General features: G+C 40.4%; 1 protein-coding gene across 2 annotated transcripts in view; it reads right to left on the reverse strand.

The window, feature by feature from the left end:
- KIAA0319L (KIAA0319 like) overlaps positions 1-22,240 on the reverse strand; it is a 105,613-nt gene that overhangs the window by 68,071 nt on the left and 15,302 nt on the right. For both annotated transcript variants that reach the window (XM_024738734.1, XM_024738735.1), the window contains exon 3: positions 701-1,215. In XM_024738734.1, the coding sequence (XP_024594502.1) occupies positions 701-1,215 (515 nt within the window). The remainder of the gene's footprint in view (positions 1-700; positions 1,216-22,240) is intronic.

Raw genomic sequence — 22,240 nt, forward strand, 5'->3', positions numbered from 1 at the left:
AGACAACTAGGACAAAACAAATACAAAAATAAGTCACAGCAATCAAGGGAGAACGAGCACAGAGTGATTCATTCCTTTTAATCATTCGCCCAGGAAGATCAACAATGAAGAAACATAATAAGCAGAATAAACTCTACCGGTGGTATCTCCCTTGGCATACAAAGCTTGGTAAGAATTCACCCGAGACCTCTTGGCTAATGGCCACATCCAGCTCCCCAGCCCGGCAGGTCAGGTCTTCATCTGCAATACCAGGCATGGTTACTTCAGAGTTGAATAGAAACTACCTCCTAAGGAATGTGTTTACAGGAGGGAGATGGGGGAGGAGGAGGAGAACTTGACTGCAACTACATCAATCAAGTGTTCTGCAATCTGGCAGAAAACACTGCAGAATTGTTGGTGGAGACTAACGCCCACACAACTGCACTCACCTATAGCCAAGAGCCAGCTTAGACTAGATAATGAGCAGCTTTCTGCTTTTACCAAAACAGTGGTCAGACTTGCACGGAAAGAACATCTCTAAGGTCAAATTACCGTGAACATCTGGGCAGCAGCACCTACTAAGATGACTCCAAGCAGCTTTATACATACACTCCTCAGCCTAGGAGCACCGCCCACAAGCACCAGCTTCATAGCTCATGTATGCGCCAAATGTAAAAGCAGATTAAACAGTTTCTTTGCTTCTTATTCATAATATGCTTACCTCTGCAGAGCTAGTGGTATTCAGATCACCTCGCTCATTCATTTTAGAAGGCTGTGTCACTGTAGCTACTTCTTCACTGGGACTCTCTCTCTTCCGAAGCTTCCTGATGAAGCTCTGCTGGTCACTGGAAGATAAAGTAGGTCTGAGTGGAGTTCTGGGTGGGCTCTGCCTCCTCCAAGATACCCTGCTCCAAGCTAGCCCCAGAATATGTGGAACATCATCTTCAGGTGGAAAGTCCAGGTCATCTGCAGTTTGGAATTTTTTTAAAAACACCAGCATAGAATTGGAAGAGTCTGTCCTAAAAGCCTGGCAGCTCTGGGGCCTGCTACAGTCTGCCTGAATGCACATCCCTTCTAACCACCAAAAGGCATGACAGGCAGAGTCCTGGCAGCAGGCAGCCCAACATGTCTGCAGAGGGGGGGTTCCTTCAAGAAGCCAGAGGTGATTTTCTCCCCCAGATCTCAGGCCAACTCCAAACTGTGTCTTCGCCTGCTGGCACCTGCTCTCCTTGGCATCTAAAAACAAAGAATGAAAACATTTTAAAATGAAATAAAAGCAGAGACTACAGCTCTGTAAAGAGTCCTGAATTCTAACATTTGAGGCTGTTTTGAAGACTGGTTTTTAAGAGGCTGGGAAAGCTATCTAGTAAGTGGAATAAAAGACACAAAAGAGAGAGTTTTTTGGCTCAGGATATTTTAGCTTGTAGAAGTACTGCTCCACATTCATCACTGGCTCCCCTCCTCAATGAGTCCCTTGCATGTAGACCTTTTAAACAGAACTCCAGTTCATGAAACAGAAAAAACAAAACAAAAGAGCTCTTCTGATGGAAGTGTACTGAAGGATGGGGGCAGAGTCCCACCACTTGACCTCACATTCACCTCCAAGGCATTTCTCAGGGACAGTATGAAGATTATGGGACCAGAAGAGCAGCCAGCTGAAGAAGATGGACCTGGCAACAACACAAACTGAGTACTCCTGATCTACTGCAGGATTCAGGTTCATCCATTCTCTAATCAATGGTCTACCAAAGTCAGGTGGTTTTGCATATCACAGCATCAACCAGAGCAGTAGTCAGTCAAGCTTACCAAAAATTTTACTCATGAGAGGTATTCCGCTAGAATGAACTTCTAAGTTCTAAGCCGTGTCATAATAAGAAATATTGGAGGCTAACACAACATTGTAAAGCAACCATACTCCAATAAAAATTAATTTAAAAAAGAAAAAGGAATAGGAGTACAACAGCGACGTACTGTGGTTAACCTAGATAACATGGTCCAAAATTCCGGCTAACGTCGCTTACAGAGAAACTTTTGAGCCATTGAATGCTTTCAGGCATGGTATTGATTTTCCTGAAATATCACCTCATTTCTGTTTTCTTAGATGAAATAAAGTCAAAGCATGGTCTGAATTAAAGTTTTTATACAGAGTTCATTTTAAGGTTTTAGTTATATAGGTGTCTGTAACCAGCTATGGTCAGGGTTATACAAAGCCAGAACCAGGATGAGGCAAGAGAGATGCCTCAGGCACACTCTTAGAGGAGTCATGTAAGTGCAGGGTTGGCCTACCCTCACCTTTTTTTTTTTTTTTAAATATTTATTTATTTGGTTGCATTGGGTCTTAGTTGCAGCATGCGAACTCTTAGCTGCTGCATGTGGGATCTAGTTCCCTGACCAGGGATCGAACCCCAGCCCCCTGCATTGGGAGTGCAGAGTCTTAGCCACTGGACCACCAGGGAAGTCCCAGCTTACCCCCATCTTGAGAGTGAGTGTTTTCTGAAATTTCATACCCTAGGTACCTCTTTCTTCACCCTAGCCCTAGCCCTGGGGTTATAGCATAAAATTTTATTGTAGAATTACATATAGAAAATATATAGTAGAACCAAACCACTGAACAGATGGATAGTCATGTCTACATGTACACATAACTGAAAAAGGGCTAAGACTGACTAAAGCAACAACTGGATAATCTGCCAAAGCCATCGTGACTCCCAGGAAACAATTACTAAATGTGGACACCGGTCAACTGAGAGATAAGAGAAAAACAGGCAGCCTTCTGGATTATGGAGTCAAGCACTATGGAAGCCAATCTGCCACTGTTCTTTCTTTCTTTCTTTTTTAAAATGTATTTATTTTTTATTTATTTATTTTTGGCTGCGTTGGGTCTTCATTGCTGCACGCAGGCTTTCTCTAGTCGCGGCGAGCGGGGGCTACTCTTCGTTGCAGTGTGCATGCTTCTCATTGCGGGGGCTCCTCTTGTTGCGGAGCAAGGGCTCTAGGCACACGGGCTTCAGTAGTTGTGGCATGTGGGCTCAGCAGCTGTGCTCGCAGGCTCTAGAGCACAGGCTCAGTAGTTGTGGCGCACAGGCTCAGCTGCTCCATGGCATGTGGGATCTTCCCACACCAGGGATCAAACCCGTGTCCCCTGCATCGGCAGGCGGATTCTTAACCACTGTGCCACCAGGGAAGTCCCTGCCATTGCTCTTTAAACAAAAAGAGAGAAACATGGGCACCAACCTAACATCAGACAAGACAATTTAGAGGCCAGAAAAAAATAGAACTTACTTAAGAAAAGATGAATAAATAGAAACTATGAAAAAAATGAAGTTACCAAGAGCTATGGAAATGCTCATTTCCTCATCCACCTTCCTAAAATGAATCTTGGTAACAGCTGAGTGTACAGAGTTTGCTGAAATCAGTAAATTGTTACATCAGTAACTACTTTCAGTTACCTTTACATCAACTTTCCATCATTCTTCTCAGAAAAAGTCTCTCATATTTAATATAGTGAAAAGGTCCACAAAGATGAAAATAGCGTGCAGTTTTCTATAAGCCACTATTTTATTTAATTTTTTTTAATGTACTGTAACCTCCACTTCTGCCCTTGAAGGAGAAATTGCCATAGGACTTGCTTTCCTACCATGAGAAACTAGAAAACTACACAAAATATATGCAACAATTGTTTTTGGACACTGAACAACATGTGGTCTGGGGCTGTGATCCCAGAGAGAAAGGAAATAAACAAGGGTGAGCCCTAGGACCACCTTGGCTTTCCATTTACAGGATAGGCATGCTGCAGACAGTGTAACAGGAAGAACCCAAGCAGAGTAGGGTGGTCTTGCTGAGTTGAGGAAACAGAGTTCAGGGTGACTATGATAGCTAGAGACTACCGGAAAGGAGGAAGCTACACAGAGAAAGACCTCCAGACAGTTGGACAGTGGTTCCCTTGGTATAATACTAATTTACACCAAGTGTAGGTTAAAACTGCATGAAAGTTTAGAAAGTATTTTGAACTAAATGAAACTGAAAACAGAACATATTAAAATTAGTGGGATGCAGTTAAAGCAACGTTTAGAGGGACATTTATAGCTTTAAATGCTTATTTTGGAAAAGAAGAAAAGTCTAAAATCAATGATCTAGAAAGACACATAGGGAGAATGCCATGTGATGACAGAAGCGGAGATTGAAATGATACATTGCATGGCAAGGAAAGTCAAGGACTGACAGTGACCACCAGAAGCTAGGAAGAGTCAAAGAAGGATTCTACTCAGAGTCTCAGAAGGAACCAACCCTGCCAACACCTTGATTTTGGACTTCTAGCATCCAGAACTATTGGCCTAAGCAGTGTTCTCTGCCCTTGCATGGAAGAATACTTCAGAAGACAGATGGCTCCAAGACTACCAAGAGCCTGGATCTAGGGATTCTTGACATTTGGGGATGAGGCTATGGCCTCTACCCAGATTGAATGAAGATACCTGGATGCCATTCAATGGACATGTACAGAGATATGATGTTGGAAATCTATAGGAATCTGTTGTTATGGGGCTTTTCTCTCTTTCAAACCAAAATTAATAGCCCAACTGGAGCAAGGGGCAGAGCCCTGGATGGAAGTGTGAGAAGTTCCACCAGGTACCTGTGCAGTCCAGGTGTACGGGTTTGAAACAAAGATGTCAGCCCTAAAGCAAAATACTTCTGAACCGTCTGCTCTGAAAGCACAAACAAAAAGTGTCATAATTGATATAGGCCTGAAGTGGGAGGACAGAAGCTCCATAGAGAAGTAGTACTATAATGTAGGAAAGTCTTCAAATTCCTCCTTTATTAGACACCAGAGATATCATACTGGTAAGAAATCCCATAAACATAAACAATGTTTGATAGCCATTATGAGCAGCTCATTTCTTTTAATCATCATAAAATTCACATAAGAAAACAACTTTATAGATGTACTGAATGTGGGAAATTCTTCAAGAAGCACTCAAAATTATTAATCATTAGAGAATTCATTCTAGAGAAAAACCCTATAAATGCAATGCATGTGGAAAAGCTTTCAGAAAGAACTCTATCCTTTTAGGTCATCAGAGAATTCAGACCAGTCAGAAACCCTTACAAATGTAAAGACTGTGAGAAAGTCTTTGCTCAGAAGGCAGCCCTTACTCATCATGAGAGAATATATAGTGGAGAAAGGCCTTTTATATGTAATGAATGTAGGAAAGCTTTCAGGGATAACGCAACTGTGTTGGAACATAAGAAAAGCCATACTGATGAGAAACCATGCTGGTATGATGAATGCAGAAAAGCCTTTAGGAAGAGCTCAACTCTTATTAATCATCAAAGATGCATACAGGAGAGAAACCCTATAGCTGTAGTAAATGTGGAAAATCTTTCAGGTATACATCCTTTGCTGGACGTCAGAAGACTCATAGTGGAAATAAACCCTACTGATGTAATGACTGTGGGAAAGCCCATATGAAGAGCTAGCTCAGTTTTTATTGGACATCAGAAAAGCCATACCAGAGAAAAGTCTTATAAACAAAATTAATATGGGAAGACTTTTCCCCAAAGTTCAGCCCTTAAACAACAAAAGATAATTCATAGCAAAGAAAGAGCCATGAAAAGTAGTTATTGTGGTAAATCACATAGAAGTAGTTTATTCCTTCTGAGCATCAAAGAGAAGACATTCAATAAATTATACATCTAACAAAAATATTCTGTGTACCTCTATCCCAGAGAACTTCCCACTTGTCAGGACTTCATTATAGTATAGTTTGTACTGTAAAATATTTGAAGAACCTAAATGTCTATCAATATAGAAATAGTTACTACAGAATACTATATAGCAAGTGAAAAGAATTAGGTAGAGTTCTATATACAGCCAAAGAAATATCCCCATGATACCTTGTTAAGTTAAAAAAGCAAGTTGCAGAAAATTTATATATTATGGTCTTATTTATATTCTTTAAAATGAAGCTTTTTTGTTTGTAGATATATGCATTCAAAAAGATCCGGGAAAAAAAAAAATCCGGAAAAATAAAGGCCAAACTTTAACAGGAAAAAAAACAATGATCTTATGCTTTCATCATAAAAGACAGAAAAAAAAAGAGTAAAATATATCCAAGATAAGCAGAGAAAGGAAAAGATAAAGATAAGAGTAACCACTGAAACAGAAAACAAACAAAAAACAACAGAGAAAAATCAATGAAACCAAAATCTGGTTGTTTGAAAGGTCAATAAAACTGATAAAGCCCCAGTCAGACTGATGACAGAAAAAAGAGAAAAGTTACAAATTGACAATATCAGGAATGAAAGAAGGGTATTCATTACTGATTCATTAAACCAGGGGAGCCAACTATGGCCCAAGGGCCGACTCCAGCTGCTGCCTATTATTGTAAATAAAGTTTCACTGGAACATAGTCACATTCATTTATTTATGTATTACCTATGGCTGCTTCTGTTCTAATGGCAGAGCTAAGTAGCTGCAATAGAGTTATCTTAAGACCAGTAAAGCCTAAAATATTTACTGTCTGGCCCTTTAAGAAAGTTTGCCAACCCCTGGTGTAAGAGAATATACTTTTGTTTGACTTACTATTTACTATTGAGTAGAGCCTAAATTTAGATGTTAACTTATAGAAGAGATAAGTTCCAAATGACTTTGATTTTTATAGAGATGTAAATTATTTCTGTCTGGTGTGAAAGATAACCTCAAAGCTTAAACTAATAAGGTGCCCTTACTTCCCATCTAGCTATTATCCTTATCTCCTTACTCATTCATCCATTCAAAAAAAAATTTTTTTTGGCTTTTTTTGGCCGCACTGAGCAGCATGTGGGATCTTAGTTCCCCGACCAGGGATTGAACCCGAGCCCCCTGCAGTGGAAGTGCGGAGCCTTAACCACTGGACCGCCAGGGAAATCCCCAACAAATATTATTGAGCATCTGTTTCATGCTAGGTATCTCTTTGATGGAGCTTATAATTTAGATGCGGGAGACAGTGAATAAATAGACATAATAAACATAGAACTGCAAACTAATGGAGTGCTATGAAGGAAAGAAATTCAGTCTTTACAGAATAAAGGTAGCTAACTTTGGAACTTATTTATCAGATACATTATCATATATGTGACATGATATCAAAGATAGTTACTGTACATTGTTTGATGAAAAATACTGGAAATAACTTAGACATCCCTCAACAGAGAACTGGTTAAACAAACTAAGGAAGATTTATGCAGTTGCTGGTATGAATAAGGCCACTCTCTATAGTCCTGATATGAAATGATGTCCAGGAAACATTAAAACATTACGTGGAAAAAGAAAGGTGCATAGCAGTGTGTACAGTATGCTACAATTTGTGTGTGGGGAAAAAAGAATACAATTGTGTGTGTGTGTGTGTGTGTGTGTGTGTGTGTATGCATAGACTATTTTTGGAAGAATATTCAAGAAACTGGCATGGTTGCCTTTAGGAGGGGAAACTAGGTAGATGAGAGACTTGTTTGTTCACTAAATACCCTTTTATACCTTTTGAATTTGTACAATGTATATGTATTATATCTGGAAAAATAAATTTTAAAAATATTAAAATTCTCAATGGCTTCACTCCCTTGAATGAATCAAAATCCTTAACATAACCTAAAAAGATCTTGTATGATCTGGACCCTGCCTACCTTTCTAGCCCCACCTTATATCATGCTCTCCCTCCTTCATCATGTTCCACCACCAGACTTCATTCATTCTTCAAATGGACCACGCTCCCTCTCCTAACTGGGCTTTGTACATGCTGTCCCCGCTATTTGGAATTTTCTTGCCTCCTTTCCTTAACCAGTTAACTCCTCATAGGAGGTTGCAGTCAACCATCATTTCCTCAGAGAAGCCTCCATGCTAAGACAGGTCTCTCTAGTACACCCTTTGGGTCCTGTTGCCTCTCTCCTTCAAAGTAATCATAGCACTTATAAAGTTACATGTATTTGTGTGATCATCTGTTCAATGTCCTTCCCCCACAGCTTCACTGTCAGCTCCAGGATGACAGGACCACATCTGGCTTTTTTCCCCCCCTCACCACTGTATCTCCAATTCTAGCATAGGACTCGGCACATTACATTGTAGGTGATCAAAAACCCTTTTTGAATGAATGCACAAATAAATGCATGTATGCATGAAGGAAGTATTGAAAGAATGAACAAAGGAACTGTCAGATGGCCAGGTATTGAGAGGGTCATACTGAAGACATCCAGGCTGATGGCAGGATTTATTTATTTATTTATTTTTTGGCTGATTGGGTCTTTGTTGCTGCGTGCAGGCTTTCTCTAGTTGCAGCAAGCAGGGGCTACTCTTCATTGCGGTGGCTTCTCTTGTTGCAGAGCATGGGCTCTAGGCGTGCAGGCTTCAGTAGTTGTGGCTTGCAGGCTCAGTAGTTGTGGCACACGGGCTTAGTTGCTCTGCGGCATGTGGGATCTTCCTGGACCAGGGCTCGAACCCATGTCCCCTGGATTAGCAGGCAGATTCTTAGCCACTGCGCCACCAGGGAAGCCCTGATGGCAGAACTTTGAAAAGAGACGAGGCCCATATGCCACAATAAATGAGAGAGGGTGAATGACAGTTGGTAGGTGAGTAATGATTAGGGGTAAGAAGTGTTATAAACCTCAAAAAGAAGAAGTTTTTACATGAAAGTGGAGGAGTAATGTTCAAGAAATAACAGTGAGGAGTCAGCTCCACCTCCAAACTCAGAGGTAAATGGGATATGGGAGAATGAGCAACCACTGCCTGCAGGCTAGAGAGAAATATTTCCCCAGAGAAAGCCAGGTCTCAGAACATTCTCTCTATCCAATGTCCTGACTGACGAGTTAGAGTATAGAGAGGGTTTAGTAACTCAGTGGATTCTTGTCACAGTTAAAAAGTTAGGAAGGGAGGGGTGGTAAGTGCCAGTGAGTTGAAAAGCACGAATTTATATGGGAACGTCAAATCAGACTCACACAAATCGTAATGGTTAAGGCACTTCACAGCAAGAAGAAAAGAAGATGGAAAAATATGATGAGGAACTGATGACAGGAATGGCTGCCTATCCATCCTTGGTATAAAATGGTGAAAGCTTCCAGGCAAGTTACGGAGGATGTCTTACCAATGGAATGCAGGGGAGAGGGGAACATATTTAGACTCCAGGGAAATGGTCAAGGGGATTTATGGAGATTACAAGGTCGAAGAGAAGGTAGCAAAAAATTCTAATTCCCTAGTTGTTACTAGCAGCTCTGGTTAAATTAAGATCTTGAAAGAGGAGGAGATAAAAGCAGGTGGGGAGGACTTCTTTTGCTTCCATGGCTCCGCAAAGAATGTCGCATAAGCTATACAACTATCTGGTAGTATAAAAGAGAAACGTCTCATAACCCAAACATTCTCCCTGCTTTGTGAGGTGACCTGGAAGCCTCAGTTACAGATCTCATCCACTACTCTGGGCTGGAGAGAACATGTTCAATGAGGGAAGGAACAACCTGCGGGTTCATACAGGATGTTCCAGATCCTCCCTACTTCACTTATACCTCTTGATTTCCAAATTCTTAAAAGTATCATTGGGCTTCCCTGGTGGCACAGTGGTTAAGAATCTGCCCGCGAATGCAGGGGACATGGGTTCGAGCCCTGGTCCGGGAAGATCTCACATGCCGCGGAGCAGCTGGGCCCTTGCACCACAACTACTGAAGCCCGCGCGCCTAGAGCCCGTGCTCCGCGACAGGAGAGGACACCGTAAAGAGAAGCCTGCACACTGCAACAGAGAGTAGCCCCCACTCGCCACAACTAGAAAAAGCCCGCACGTAGTAACGATGACCGAACACAGCCAAAAATAAAAATTAAAAAAAAGTATTAGTAAAGCTTAGTAATGGGTAAGATCTCTGATTCTTTTGAGTCTTATCTGACAATTTGATCCTTTGTATTAGCTCAAAGGAATAGAGCCTGGGAGAGAACAGATGATCAGAAGCACTTACATCTTCAACAGTGACCAGGAATAACTGATGAGGAACTGATGACAAGTAATGTCTGGGGGAGGTTAGCTGGCTTCAGTGTTGCTAAAAAAATTAATCCCAATAGTTCCCAATAAGGGGAGGAGGTACTCTGATCTGTTAGTTCATATGTTCAGTTAGTGGGAATTTGAGGGTTTTTTTTAAATTAAATGTTATTTAATGTTGCTCCATTATGTGTTCAATAACAAAAATGCGGGAGAGGGAGCAGTTCTTTTTCATCTATTCAGTGGATCATAATTCTTCCTCTTAGATTAAAAGACAAGGGTTCTAGTTTCAGCTCTAGATCTATCATTTACTAGTAATTTAACCTCTGAAAAGTAATTTAACCTCTCTGAGATTCAGTTTTCATTATTGTTACTCTTGAGAAAAAGGAGGCATTAGAGGAGGAAGCAGGGAAGCAGTGGAAGAGTCAATATTGGATTCTACAAGTAACTTGGATAAAAGGTAAGATGAAAATAAGCTCCAGTTTTAGATCAGTTCCTCTCCTGCCCACACGGCCATAGCCTGGCTCTGCTCCCAGGACCTAAACAAAAGTAATACTAAATCCTTATACCAAAAAGGGTTTACAGTTGGTAGAATCTTAGACTTTTCCTTTGGGAAAGTCTAGAACTCACTGTTAGTAGGAGCACAGAGAAAGCTTACCCAGGGTGAAAACGAAGGCAGAGCCAATCCCTTTCTTTCTAAAGTCTTGACAAAGCAGAGAATACAGGTCTCTCATATGAATTACCCGGAGGATCCCCAAAACAGGAGGCTCTGGAACTAACAATGCTTACTTAACATTACCACCTCTCAAAAGATAGAATTCTAATAATCTGGCACAAAATCTAGACCAGGTTTCATAATTCCAAGTAGCAGAGTAGAAAAGCCTATAGAATATAAGAATTACTGCCAGAAGGAAATTCATCAAATACTTTTAGAAAGCTGTGAACAACTCTGGAAATATTTAGACACTGCTGTTGCCTCCGGCATTCTTAAATCTCAGGTAACAAGCTTGACTTCTCCAGCTAACTTGGAAACTGTGCTGGCTGGCAACCAAGAAGGAAGTAGAGACAGAATGCCTGCTATCTTAGGAACTATACGGTTAAGGTCATTTGGGAATTCATACTTCAACCAAATTCATCAAATGGTATCCCAATGGGAGGTCTGAGATAGTGGGAATGGGAGTAGAGAGAATGCCACACTGGTATTATCTGAAAAAAAAAAAGCAGCTGATAAATCTCCTGGGAACTGGGGGTGGGGGGTGCAGGGGGAACCAAGTTTCTGAGGAAAACTATACACGGTTAGGATATTTTATAGGCAAAATTTGCACGTACATTTTTCTTGGGGGGGTGAATTGCATCTTTATTTTCAATTAAGGTATCAAAGCACTTCCACTGATTATGAATATAGGCAATAAATCACAGTAGTATCAGATGTGTGACTTTGTCACCAAGGGAAACCATAGATGTTCTCGTGTTCCAATTGTCACACCTCAAAATAACATTAAAATTACAGTAGTTATCAGACCTAAAGCTACATCTTTTTTGTTATTACTAGAGTACACATACTACTGTATCACAAATTAGGCCTTTGAATATTATGCTAACTGTATATGACAATTTGGTTTATTTTCTATTTTCATTAACTCTTTTTCTTTTATTGGAGTATAATTGCTTTACAATGTTGTGTTAGTTTCTGCTGTACAATGAAGTGAATCAGCTATATGTATACATATATCCCCTCCCTCTTGGACCTCCCTTCCACCCATCCCCCATCCCACCTATCCAGGTCATCACAGAGCACTGAGTTGAGCTCCCTGTGCTATAGAGCAGGTTCCCACTAGCCACCTATTTTACACATGGTAGTGTATATATGTCAGTCTTAATCTCCCAATTCGTCTACCCCCCCACCCCGCTGGTGTCCACATGTCTGTTCTCTATGTCTGCATCTCTATTCCTGCCCTAGAAATAGGTTCACCTGTACTATTTTTCTTTTTAAAAAATTCTCTGTCTACCTATCTATTTATTTATGGCTGCGTTAGGTCTTTGTTGCTGCATGTGGGCTTTCTCTAGTTGCAGTGAGCAGGGGCTACTCTTCGTTGTGGTGCACGGTCTTCTCACTACGGTGGCTTCTTCCACTGCGGAGCACAGACTCTAGGAGTGCAGGCTTCCATAGTTGTGGCACGCAGGCTCAGTAGTTGTGGCTCGCAGGCTCTAGAGCGCAGGCTCAGTAGTTGTGGAATGTGGGCTTAGGTGCTCTGCAGCATGTGGGATCTTCCCGGATCAGGGATTGAACCCATGTCCCCTGCATTGGCAGGCAGATTCTTAACCACTGCACCACCAGGGAAGTCCTGTACTATCTTCCTAGATTTCACATATATTCATTAATATACAATATTTGTTTTTCTCTTTCTGACTTACTTCACTCTGTATGACAGACTCTAGGTCCATCCACATCTCTTCGAATAACCCAATTTCACTCCTTTTTATGGTTAATATTCCACTGCATATATGTACCACATCTTCTTTATCCATTCATCTGTCATTGGACATTTAGGTTGTTTCCATGTCTTGGCTATTGTAAATAGTGCTGCAGTGAACACAGGGGGTACATGTGTCATTTTGAATTATGGTTTTTCTCAGGGTATATGCCTAGTAGTGGGGTTGCTGGGTCATGTGGTAGATCTATTTTTAGTTTTTTAAGGAACCTCCATACTGTTCTCCATAGTGGCTGTATCAATTTACATTCCTACCAACTGTTCAAGAGGGTTCCCTTTTCTCCACACCCTCTCCAGCATCTACTGTTTGTAGATTTTTTGATGGTGGCCATTCTGACTGGTGTGAGGTGATACCTCATTGTAGTCTTGATTTGCATTTCTCTAATAATTAGTGATGTTGAGCGTCTTTTCATGTGTCTCTTGGCCATCTGTATGTCTTCTTTGCTGAAATGTCTATTTAGGTCTTCCGCCCATTTTTTGATTGAGTTGTTTATTTTTTTGATATTGAGTTCCATGAGCTGTTTGTATATTTTGGAGATTAATCCTTTGTCCGTTGCTTCATTTGCAAATATTTTCTTCCATTCTGAGGGTTGTCTTTTTGTCTTGTTTATGGTTTCCTTTGCTGTGCAAAAGCTTTTTTTTTTTTTCTTGGTAGGTTCCCTCTATGCCCACTTTCTGGAGAGCTTTTACCATAATTGGGTATTGAATTTTGTCAAAAGCAATGTGTCTCAGCGCGTTTCTCCTTGGGTTTATCCTATATGGGACTCGCTGAGCTTCCTGGACTTGGCTGACTATTTCCTTTCCCATGTTAGGGAAGTTTTCAACTGTAACCTCTTCAAATATTTTCTCTGGTCCTTTCTCCCTCTCTTCTCCTTCTGGGACCCCTATAATGTGAATACTGTTGCGTTTAATGTTGTCCCTGAGGTCTCTTAGGCTGTCTTCATTTCTTTTCATTCTTTTTTCTTTATTCTGTTCTGCAGCAGTGAATTCCCCCATTCTGTCTTCCAGGTCACTTATCCGTTCTTCTGCCTGAGTTATTCTGCTATTGATTCCTTCTAGTGTAGTTTTCATTTCAGTTATTGTATTGTTCACCTGTTTGTTTGTTCTTTAATTCCTCTAAGTCTTTGTTCAACATTTCTTGCATCTTCTCGATCTTTGCGTCCATTTTTTTTCCAAGGTCCTGGATCATCTTCACTATCATTATTCTGAATTCTTTTTCTGGAAGGTTGCCTATCTCCACTTCATTTAGATGTTTTTCTGGGGGTTTTATCTTGTTCCTTCATCTGGTACATAGCCCTCTGCCTTTTCATCTTGTCTATCTTTCTGTGAATGTGGTTTTTGTTCCACAGGCTGCAGGACTGTAGTTCTTCTTGCTTCTGCTGTCTGCCCTTCTGTGGATGTGGCTTATTGTGTGCAAAAGCTTTTAAGTTTCATTAGGTCTCATTTGTTTACTTTTGTTTTTATTTTCATTACTCTAGGAGGTGGGTCAAAAAAGATCTTGCTGTGGTTTCTGTCAAAGTGTGTTTTTCCTATGTTTTCCTCTAAGAGTTTTATAGCATCCTGTCTTACATTTAGGTCTTTAATCCATTTTGAGTTTATTTCTGTGTATGGTGTTTGGGAGTGTTCTAATTTCATTCTTTTACATGTAGCTGTCCAGTTTTCCCAGCACCACTTATTGAAGAGGTTGTCTTTTCTCCATTGTATATCCTTGCCTCCTTTGTCATAGATTAGGTGACCACAGGTGCGTTGGTTTATCTCTGGGCTTTCTATCCTGTACCATTGATCTATATTTCTGTTTTTGTGCCAGTACCACACTGTCTTGATTACTGTAGCTCTGTAGTATAGTCTGAATTTGGGGAGCCTGATTCCTCCAGCTCCCTTTTACTTCCTCAAGACTGATTTGGCTATTCGGGGTCTTTCGTGTTTCCATACAAATTGTAAAAATTTTTGTTCTAATTCTGTGAAGAATGCCACTGGTAATTTGATAGTGACTGCACTGAACCTGTAGATTGCTTTGGGTATTATAGTCATTTTGATAATATTGATTCTTCCAATCCAAGAACATGGTATATATCTCCATCTGTTTGTGTCGTCTTTGATTTCTTTCATCAGTGTTTTATAGTTTTCTGAGTATAGGTCTTTTGCCTCCTTAGGTAGGTTTATTCCTAGGTATTTTAATCTTTTTGTTGTGATGGTAAATGGGATTGTTTCCTTAATTTCTCTTTCTGATCTTCTGCTGTTAGTGTATAGGAATGCAAGAGATTTCTGTGCATTAATTTTGTATCCTGCAACTTTACCAAATTCATTGATGACTAGTTTTCTGGTGGCATCTTTAGGATTTTCTATGTACTGTATCATGTCATCCACTAACAGTGACAGTTTTACTTCTTCTTTTCCAATTTGGATTCCTTTTATTTCTTTTTCTTCTCTGATTGCCATGGCTAGGACTTCCAAAAGTATGTTGAATAAGAGTGGTGAAAGGGGACATCCTTGTCTTGTTCCTGATCTTAGAGGAAATGCTTTCAGTTTTTCACCACTGAGAATGATGTTTGCTGTGGGTTTGTCATATATGGCCTTTATTATGTTCAGATAGGTTCCCTCTATTCCCACTTTCTGGAGAATTTTTTCATAAATCGGTGTTGAATTTTGTCAAAAGCTTTTTCTGCATCTATTGAGATGATCATATGGTTTTTATTTGTTAACATGGTGTATCAAACTGATTGATTTGCGTATAATGAAGAATCCTTGCATTCCTGGGATAAATCCCACTTGATCATGGTGTATGATCCTTTTAAATGTGTTGTTAGATTCTGTTTGCTAGCATTTTGTTGAGGATTTTTGCATCTATGTGCATCAGTGATATTGGTCTGTAATTTTCTTTTTTTGTGATATCTTTGTCTGGTTTTGGTATCAGGGTGATGGTGGCCTCGTAGAACGCGTTTGGGAGTATTCCCCCCTCCGCAATATTTTGGAAGAGTTTGAGAAGGATAGGTGTTAGCTCTTCTCTAAATTTTTGATAAAATTCACCTGTGAAGCCATCCTGCACTTACTTTTAACATTCACTGAAACTAAAACTCTTTTCTTGAAATTTCACAATTTTACAATATGGTCAAGAATCCATTCAAAGCATTCCTTTGGTAATTATACCTGCAATAATTATTACCAAGCAGCAAGGCAAAAGCTTTAAATTTGGTGCTTCAGGCAGTGACTGAACTACGGCTCCACACCACCTGTCTTCCTGAAGCTATCATCAGAAGTATGCATGCTCTCAGAAGCAGTAGGTCTCAGCCAATATGGATGCCATATGAAAATGAGACCAGCAGGCATATTATCCATCCCAAAAACAACTCACAGGAACTGTTCAAAAACAAACCACCTCAGGGGGCAGCCTCCACCATCCTTTTGACTATCAGCATGTCTGTCACCTGCACACCCACTAATAAACAAATACAAAAATGGTTCCATGTTACTCTCCACACCAGTTCTCTCCTGCAGGGGGTTAGCATATTCAGAAAGCAAGGCAGAGGGAGTAACTAAATCCTTTGGAGGGCACAATCAGGTATGAAGTTTGGAAAAAGCCAGGGTAATGACCATTCCCCTCTCTCTTCCTTTTCAAAAGGGCCAATACTTTTTTCCTCGACTGCATACAAGTTAGATTGAAAGGTGGCAGTCCTTAGAAAAGCAGTCCTTAGAAAAGAAAATAATTACTATCGTCTTTGCTGTGTGCCTAGCTTTGTTAAGAGCACAGTTTGTTAAATGTTATGGTTTAGGTGATTTGTTGGAACTAAACTACTGCTAAAGAAGAATCAGTAGTCTTTAAGTCCATATTCTGACTCCTTTCCCTTGACTGGAAAGTTTCCATTTTTCCCAAAGACCATTCTGATCAAAGGCAAAGGCTCCGTGGAACTAGCTGCCCACCAGGTACCTTTCAGCCGCTGTTCACATTAACTCTTGATTGTCTGCTAGGTGGAAAAACCAGCTTCCAAGGACTCGATCACAAAACCTGAGCCTTTCAGCACTTCTCTAGTTAAGAATACTTAGAAGAGTAAGCTCTCATCTATAAGACTGTCAATAAAGAAGCCTCAAAGGTACTGGATTGCAGCAAACTGCTGAGGTGAAAAACAGCACCTTAACGTCTCCTTAGAGGAGGGCAATATTTACAGGCAAAAGAGGGGGGAAATGTTCTTTTAATCTACCTATAACTGTACTTTACAGATTAAAGGAACTATGAAAACCACCCTCATTTAATCTTGGTTTAATAAGAAAATACATCCAGCCTCCAAAGTGAGGTTGGAGGTTCATACAGAACCCTCAGAAAATTACATTAAAAATTTTATATCCAGAAGATAATCCCATACCAAGATTAACACCCTTATTCCATCTCACCCCATATTCTGACCCCCACCCCTCAAGTCTGGTTAAGACTTTGGCCTCTGAAATAAGACTGCCTGGGTTTTAATATCAATCCAATCAACTTACTAGCTGTATCATCTTGGGTCAAATATCTTGGTTTCTTCATGTGTAAAAATAGGAATGATAACAGGTTCATAATAGATATAAAAGGAGATAAGCTATGCAACGTACTTAACACAATGCCTGGCATGTAGTTAAAGCTCAGTAATTATCAGCTGCCATTACTTTTTGTTGTCGTTACTGCACTTCATTTCAGCTCAGGCACCACTTCTTCCAGAAAGACTTCCTTGAAACCTTCACCCAAGATTCCTCTCATCTGCATATCCTACATATACCTCTACCATGGCATTTCTCTCACTGGATCATATTCGTTTGTCTACCTCACACACTCTGCCCTCTTTAAGTGCTAGGGTTGTATCCTGTATCACTGTATTTGTAGGCCCAGCAAAATGCTTGGCACATAGTAGGCATTCAAAGAATTATGTGTTAATTTTTAAAGTTTACCCAACATTTAAATTAATTTATGTTTGTTTGTTTTTTTAACAAAGTCTGGCAAAAGATGTCAGTTCTAATATGGAATTACTTAAGTTTTAGTCGGATTCTTAATGTTATTTCATTTCCTTGGCTAAAAGGGAGGGACAAGAGAGAAAAGCAAAGTTCCCAGTTCACTAAGAAATGGGAAAGAGCTTTTTGAATCAAACTGGGGAGAGCACTGAATGGGAGGTATGATGGGAGATGTGCAAAATGAGAAACTAACAAAATGCCAAATGGATTAAAAAGAGATAAAGGAATCTAACATAACCAGCTAGGAAACAGCCTTTCCTGCCTAAACACTGAACTGAAAAATCTTTTCAAATCACAAAGCAAAAAAAAAAAAAAAATCACAAAGCAATCTTTCCTCATGAAAGGACCAACCAAATTTTAGTTCCCGAGCTATCTATCTCAGACCACTCACTCCACTTCACTCAAAGGCAAGACAGGCTTTCACCATGGAACTTTCAGAACAAAGCAACAGTGGAGAATAGCTTCCCAGTTCACCCAGGCAAATATTCATCCATCACTGATGACATCTAGATCCATTCAATTTCCGTTCTCCTGAGTAATGAGGAAAAGTAAAAGAAAAAAACACATCTAAGTTCTGGTCACCTGGATGAAAAATGTAAACCAGTCTATCACAATTCTAATGCCTTTAATTTCTACCTGATACTTATTAGTAAATCAGAAGTTTGCCTTAATTGGATATGGTTGCTATAAAGTTTCAAAAGACCTATCTGTTAAGGTTTAGTCCAAAGCCATTTTCACAACCAAGTCATAAGTGAGAGTACTAACCGAAACACTGGTATAGCTGAAAATAGCTCTCCTACCATAAAGTCACCTGCTCAGAAATGAGCCAGTCATCAAGGGCTTTATAATATTTAAAAGCAGATTGAAGGCAAATGAGTAAACGATGTACTTAAAAAACAAAACAAAACAAAAAAAACTGTGACTGGGGGTTACAATGCTGCATATAATATTCTCAGAATCTGCTGCTTTGCTTTTTCTCCCACCACTTTATGACTAAAAGACTATGGAGAATCCTGTCAGCAAGGAGAGCACGCCTCCAAGCCACAGCGTGAAGGAGCCCACACCTCTCTATGAAACACTGTCTTCGTACTTCAAAAATCACAGGTATCAAATGATAACAGATAAACTTTGGCCTGTAAATAAAAGTGGTCCTAACAAGAAAGACTTTTTTTTTCTAAAGAGAAAAGCCCCAGGATATGATGTCATTAATCTAGCAACTCCCTATATAGCCCACTTGTAGATGTTATTGTTAAGAACCTGCAGTTGGGGGGCTTCCCTGGTGGTGCAGTGGTTGAGAGTCCGCCTGCCGAGGCAGGGGACACGGGTTCGTGCCCCGGTCCGGGAAGATTCCACATGCCGCGGAGTGGCTGGACCCGTGAGCCATGGCCGCTGAGCCTGCGCGTCTGGAGCCTGTGCTCCGCAACTGGAGAGGCCACAGCAGTGAGAGGCTTGCGTACCGCAAAAAAAAAAAAGAACCTGCAGTTGATTCCTGTCTCTGACTACAGGGCTGATAAATTATTTGCATTCACAATCACACCAACCTTCTTTGTAAATCCACACAATAAACCTTGAAACAGAGCACTGTTTTGTTTCGGGAGAAGGTTTTTTGGGTTTTTGGTGGGGTATTCTTTTTTTTTGGTTTTCTTTTCTTTCCTTTCCTTTTCTTTTTTTTTTGCTGGCTGGTTTTGTTGTTCCTAAAGAGAAGGTCATTTAGAGGGCTGAAGCAGAGATATGTAAATTAAATAAAACAGCAGTAAGCTTGAGAAGAAATAAGGAAATAATATAGCAAACCATGAAGTGTTACTTCAGCAGATATGGCCAATAGAGGAAAATTTTATGTCAATTTATCCATTAAAAATCTCTCTTTTTGGAGTATTATGTAAGTCTCATAAAAAAAAAAAAAAAACCTGCAGTGGGCTGAACTGGGACATGCGAGGACTCAATACAACCAAGCTTCAGATACTTAAATATCTCATACCACTTTTTGCTTATAACAAATAAAATGCAGAGCTACAGATGCTTTCTCATCTGTGTGTAAATGAAAGCGAAACTGTACGAGTAGTTAGTATTCTTAGAATTTTTAAGAGCCAGTTTATTTAAATTAAATCAAAGCCAATCTGTATCTGTACAGAAATAAAAATAAAATTTTCTTAGGGCTCTTATTCTCTAGACTTTACAGAGCTGTATATACTCTTCCCTCCACCCCTCCCTCTGTGATAAAGAAATGAAAGAGCTCTGCAGGTTAAAAACCACTTCAAATGAATCCGAGAGAAGGAAGTTCAAAGGGATTAGAATATCACTTGTCTCACCAGTCTGCTATAGAGTAGGGTTCAGCTCTTCCCTGCCCCACTCTTTGTGCTCCCATAACACATCATGGAGTTTATCATGCTTTTTTATGTTTCTACATCTATCTCTGCCTCCATAGCGTGAACACTCTGATGGCAGGAACTGGGTTTTATTTAGCCAGGGACAGTCCTTGTTGACAGGAATTGTATGTACATAACACCTAGATACTAATTATCATTAAGTGATTTGAATTAAGCATCCTAGAGAAGGTATTAAAAATGCGGTTAAAAAAAAAAAAAAAAAAATGCGGTAAGCATATTTTAAGGCACTGAATATGACCACACGTATAAAGCACCAGAGATCACAAATATTAGAAAATTGTAATCTAGTCAGTCATCAACATAGCCTAGCACTGACATTCAGATAATTTGGCATTGTTTGGTTTATTTACTGCAGATGTGTGGCTTTCAATAACTTCATTTTTATGACATGTACACACACGCGCGCGCGCACACACACACACACACACACACAATCATTCTTTATCCTATACTTCCATCTTCAAGTTGATTGTAATTCACACATTCCACAGAATGTGTGACAGAAATAAAAATCTTGGCAAAATGGTCAACAAACATTCCTTACTATCCAATTATCTAGTACAGACTCTGTCTAGCCACAGAGAAACTGGCCTTTCCTTATCCTCACCTGTAAAATGACAATATTTCTCTGCTGCTTAAAAGTGACATTAATTCTAGGCAGGGCAACAAGGATGCCCAAGTGCGCCTGGTCTCTCTGTCTCTCTCTCTCACACACACATACACACACCCCGCAAAGGCACACAGAGAAACCCCTAAAGACACACCACACACAGAGGGCCTTCATTCTTTGCCTCTCCCTCCCTCCTGACAGAGGCAGCCGCCACGTGAGACACAAAGGAGTGGGGGCGGAAGAGCTCAATCAAAACAGCTTGGGGAAGGAAAGAAGGGTATGCTCATCAGCGAAAGTCTCCGTGGAAAAGCCAGAAAACCTTCCCTTCCGGCCTGACTATCCTGGGCAAATAACCTTGCTCAAGATCTACTTACTTGAGCTTAGAGGTCAAGCCCTCCCTTAAACCTTTCTGAGAAGGGGTAATATGAAAATTCACCCATTTCAAAAGTGCATTATGAGAAATGTCAGGGTGCAGCTTATACACATACTCTGGGGAGCATAGCTGAGAGCAATTTTGAAAACCAAGCAGTTAGACAGGAAGAGCCAGGAGCTTCTGTCAGGCTGAGACAGGGCCTTTGCAAGAACAGAATATCTCCCTTCTACCAGGTCCAGAGATGGCTGGTGCCATGGCGGCCTCCAGTAACTGAGCAGAGCAAGCAAGCTCTCACAAACAGAACTTCCCCAGCGATATTCCTGAAACTACAGCCTCAGGTTCACAGTGGTCATCTCTGGCAATGGAATTCGCAGGATGTAGTTATTTCTATCTGGAATAATCGTTTCCTAAACTTTCTACATTAAGCATGTGTGACTTTTAAAATCAAAAAAGAAAGGGTTAAAGAGGAAGGGAGGGAGGGAGGGAGGAAGGAAGCAAGCTAGAGCAGCCAGAGAGACGGAAGAAGTAGAATGCACAGGCAGAATAGAAGCTTGGCACTGCTTCAGCACAGGGGGCTGTTTTCCTTCAGGCCAAAAGCCACAGACTGACCCAGCAGGATGCAACTTTCACAGGTGGAACCTAGCTCTTCAGCTTCTCTCTACAAGGTTGCTTCATTTATTCTGATTAAGACTCTTTCATTCTACCAGGCCTACTTCCATAAGCTTCCAGCTGACTCAGGTTGCCCACAGTTAAGGACAATAAGCACTGAGTTGTATAAAAAAAACAAAAAACAAAAAAAAACAGAGGAGCCCTTTCTTAATAGGCAGAATGGCAGTCCCTTTAAAATTTTAAACCTAAATCTGAAATTAGAGTACAGAAGTAAAATCAAATCAATACAAACTTCCCATCTCCCACATCTGGTAATACGAGTGATTTCCTTTATTACCTAAAAGTGAGAGAATCCATAAGCTTTTACTTTAAATTGCTGCTCGATTAGAATCAAAGCATAACGTTTAAGCCAGTTGGAAGAAAGAAAGCATTCCTAAAAATCCTGTCATTTGCTGGGAGAGTTTTAAAAGGAGAAATGGGATGAGCTACACTAGGCGTCCATCTTCAGGGGCAGAGTCTGCAGTTGGTGGAGCTGGATAGGCCTTGGCCAGCATTCCTCTCTGCTTTTATTTCTCCTAGAACAGCGCCTGTGACAGTTAACTCATCATTCAGGGACATTCATAATTCCATCTCATCTCAGGGTATTTTACAGTTTCCTTTTGTGACTGACCAAAGAAGTTCAAAATTTATATAATTTGGTGCTTGCCTTGCACTGGAACTGTTCACCTGAGGGCCTAAAGTAACAAACCTGATGCAAAAAAGAGTTTCAGGAGCTGACTGACTGGTTATATCTAATACCCATGAAATCACCAGAGGACACACATATACTT

Source organism: Neophocaena asiaeorientalis, unplaced genomic scaffold, assembly GCF_003031525.2.
Source record: "Neophocaena asiaeorientalis asiaeorientalis breed wild unplaced genomic scaffold, Neophocaena_asiaeorientalis_V1.1 scaffold106, whole genome shotgun sequence".
Classification (NCBI taxonomy): Eukaryota; Metazoa; Chordata; class Mammalia; order Artiodactyla; family Phocoenidae; genus Neophocaena; species Neophocaena asiaeorientalis.